This window comes from Echiichthys vipera (genome assembly GCF_963691815.1).
Source record: "Echiichthys vipera genome assembly, chromosome: 20".
NCBI lineage: Eukaryota > Metazoa > Chordata > Actinopteri > Perciformes > Trachinidae > Echiichthys > Echiichthys vipera.
In genome coordinates, this window is record NC_139845.1 from 18,576,395 (window position 1) to 18,578,394 (window position 2,000).

The 2,000-nt window shown below is 49.5% G+C and overlaps 1 protein-coding gene across 1 annotated transcript; it reads left to right on the top strand.

Annotated features, from left to right (window-relative positions):
• Nucleotides 1-247: 247 nt before the first annotated feature.
• Nucleotides 248-1,744, top strand: LOC310962329 (amphoterin-induced protein 2-like; the record flags this gene model as incomplete). Its single annotated transcript, XM_083934743.1, has 1 exon — nt 248-1,744. One exon carries the CDS (start codon nt 248-250, stop codon nt 1,742-1,744), a length of 1,497 nt encoding a protein of 498 aa, XP_083790869.1.
• Nucleotides 1,745-2,000: the final 256 nt, after the last annotated feature.

Below are 2,000 nucleotides of genomic sequence, written 5' to 3' on the forward strand. Positions count from 1 at the left end.
GTAATGCTTTGACAAGTTTATCTTGCTGCTTTTTATTTGCTCATGATCGTGGGTTTTACTTATTTTGGAACTTTGTCTGCAGTTTCTAAAACTAGTCTTAAAAATAATGACATTAATTTCCATGTTCCCTCGTCCTTGTTTCCTCTCTCTGTGTCTCTCTTCAGTTCACTATGAGAGGCTTGTAAACCTGACATGTGTACACCCACTGAGACAGTAACCTGAGACCCCATCCTGAGGGAACACCAAGATGCGTCCCATGGCCTCACAGCTTTTAGGCAAGACCACTATTGGAGGCAGCCATTGGAATCCTGCCACTGTAGCCTTGCTGCTCTCCCTGTGTCTTGGCTTCCCTCCCTCCGTTGCCTCTTGCCCACAATACTGCATTTGTACCAGTGATATCATTTCTTGCAGCGGATGCAATCTGTCTGGGCTGCCGTCTGATCTCCCAAGCTATGCCACACGGTTGGACCTGAGCCACAATGCCCTCACTGTCCTACCTGTGGACTGGATCCCTCGGCCATTTGATCGGCTTGCTACATTGGTCCTCAGCCGAAACTCCATCAGCCAAATTGAGGTGAAAACCTTCACTGTGACGCCAAATCTCCTCCACCTGGACCTCTCTTCCAACCATCTAACATTGCTGAACTCATCCATCTTCACTGGGTTGAAGGAACTGAAAGAGCTGCTGCTGTTTGGCAACCAGATCGTCCACATTAACCCAGGGGCCTTCAGTGATCTTTACAGCCTGCAGAGGCTCTACCTCTCTGGGAACAGACTGACAGATTTCCCCCTGGGGCTTTATTGGGAACCTGGAGGGCCCCGTAATCTGACCTTTCTTGATCTCTCATATAACAAACTCTCCAAGGTGCCCGTCCAGAACCTGCTGTCTCTCACTCGGCAAGGTGGAATTTATTTGCAGGAAAACCCTTGGGTCTGTGATTGTGCTTTATTCGCTTTGCTGGAGTACTGGATGTGGAAACAGTATCGCCCCCTGGTGGACTTCTTGGGTAAATACCCATGTCGAGACGATTCAGGACCACGGTCTGAATGTAGCCAGCAGGTAGTTTCAGGTATGCCCCTTGAGGCACAGACTTACCAAGTAGAGCCCGGAAAATGGTTTAGGGTGCCATGCCCAGGGTGGGTCTCTCCAGCCGAGGATGAGTTGGTAGTGTTCTGGGTTACCCCCAGGACTGTGGTGAATTCATCTACCAATGATTCAAGTGCCCACCTAATAGTTTTTCCCAATGGCACCCTTGAAATCCAAGGAGCCCTGCTGGAGGATTCTGGTATGTATGGGTGCGTGGCAGCCCGTGGGCGCCACTACGACCCCAACGAGCCTCTGGAGGTCAACGTGGTGGTTGGAAACTTAAGTGTCGCCTCAGCAAGCGGCTTGGCACACAGCAGCGGTGCCGAGCATTTCAACACAGCGTTCACCACCCTGGCTTCCTGTGTGGTCAGCATCATCCTGGTATTACTCTACCTCTACCTCACTCCCTGTCGATGCCGGGGAAACCGGGGTGGCGGACGAGCCTTCATCCTCTGTTCAGACCCCAGAGAGGTAGAATCAGGACAGCGGCGGTCAAACAGAAAGAGGGTGGCTTTCTTAGAGCCTCAGGCAGGGGACTCTGATATTGGTCCAAAAACACCAGCAATTAATTTGGGTCATGTAACCACTGAGGGAATTCTCAAGAATGGAAGTAGGACAGTGGGACAGACTCTCACAGAACCTGCTCACATGGCATAAGAAGAAACTGACCTTTTGCACATTCCGGTATTCTTACAGTCTGAACCCAAGTGTTTTGTTTTCACTGTCTTGTTTCAGTACACGATGACAAAATCCATTTGATGTGAAGTAGTGCACTGTGGTTCTTGTGAAGTAGTTATGCACTGCGTGTTTGGTCGGAAGAAGAAAATGCTTTCCTTTTGTAGGCAGGATTTCAATTATGTCTCGACTGTGAGTGCTGTCTTTTTGTTGCGTTAAGAGTTCATACTGGAATTTC